The sequence below is a fragment of the Loa loa genome (assembly GCF_000183805.2).
Source record: "Loa loa unplaced genomic scaffold supercont3.937, whole genome shotgun sequence".
Classification (NCBI taxonomy): Eukaryota; Metazoa; Nematoda; class Chromadorea; order Rhabditida; family Onchocercidae; genus Loa; species Loa loa.
The window spans coordinates 1-893 of record NW_018109117.1 but is presented as its reverse complement, the minus strand read 5'-3'; the positions used below and the strand labels follow the sequence as shown (position 1 = coordinate 893).

The 893-nt window shown below is 25.5% G+C and overlaps 1 protein-coding gene across 1 annotated transcript; it reads left to right on the top strand.

The window, feature by feature from the left end:
• Positions 1-313: 313 nt before the first annotated feature.
• Positions 314-541, top strand: LOAG_16071 (hypothetical protein; the record flags this gene model as incomplete). Its single annotated transcript, XM_003151559.2, has 1 exon — positions 314-541. Exon 1 carries the CDS (start codon positions 383-385, stop codon positions 539-541), a length of 159 nt encoding a protein of 52 aa, XP_003151607.2. The 5' UTR covers positions 314-382.
• Between the last annotated feature and the right edge of the window lie 352 nt (positions 542-893).

Here is an 893-nt window from a genome sequence, read left to right as displayed (position 1 = left end):
GTTCTTATTCATTTTATTGGAAAAAAAAAGCTGATAGGCTTTATTTAACTTTTAATATATTGCATTTTAATATTCATTCATACTTCCTCATTTCATCTTATCTTTTTCCATTTCATCCCTCCTCCCACCATTTTTTACCCTCTCATTTTATTTCCAAAAAAGAAAAAACCATGTCACCAAAAAAAAATCATGCCACCAATTTAGTGTTAACATTTAATGACAATGCTTATAATTATGAATCATTGTAATTTTTTCTTTCAATTGAAAAAAAAAAAAGAAAATATATTTTCAGGCTTATAATATACTACCATTGGAAGATTTTCCGGAAACAATTGTGGAAGACGACGACGATAACGATACAATTCCAGCAGACAATAAAATTATGCCAACTGTTCCGGAAGGTGAAACAACATGTCGGATTAAATTGCTACGACCAGAATTACCACCTGAAATACAACCTGAAAATGTTACCGATTTACATTGTGCTATTAATGTAAAGGAACGTATTGAAATTAATGGTAAATATTTCAACATTATTTGAATCGTTATAAGCGTTAGATTTTTTTTTTTTTTTAGTTAAATTAAAAAAAACTTATTAATTTTTATTCTAAACCATTCCTAATTTATGCATATTTTTTGATAGTAATTTAAATTTTGGTCAGTACTAAAAAGGAAGGAAAAAAAAATGAAAACATACTTATCAATTCTTTGAAATAAAATATTCATATTGTAATTAGTTTAATTCGATGATGTCAACGAACTAAATATGAATATATTAAAAATTATCAGAAAAAATTAGTTTTATATCAAAAATTTGTTTTTTTCGAATTTTACTTTAAGAAAAACTATACGATCTCTTTCCTTCCCTCTCTTTTTTTCTCTCTCTATCCTTT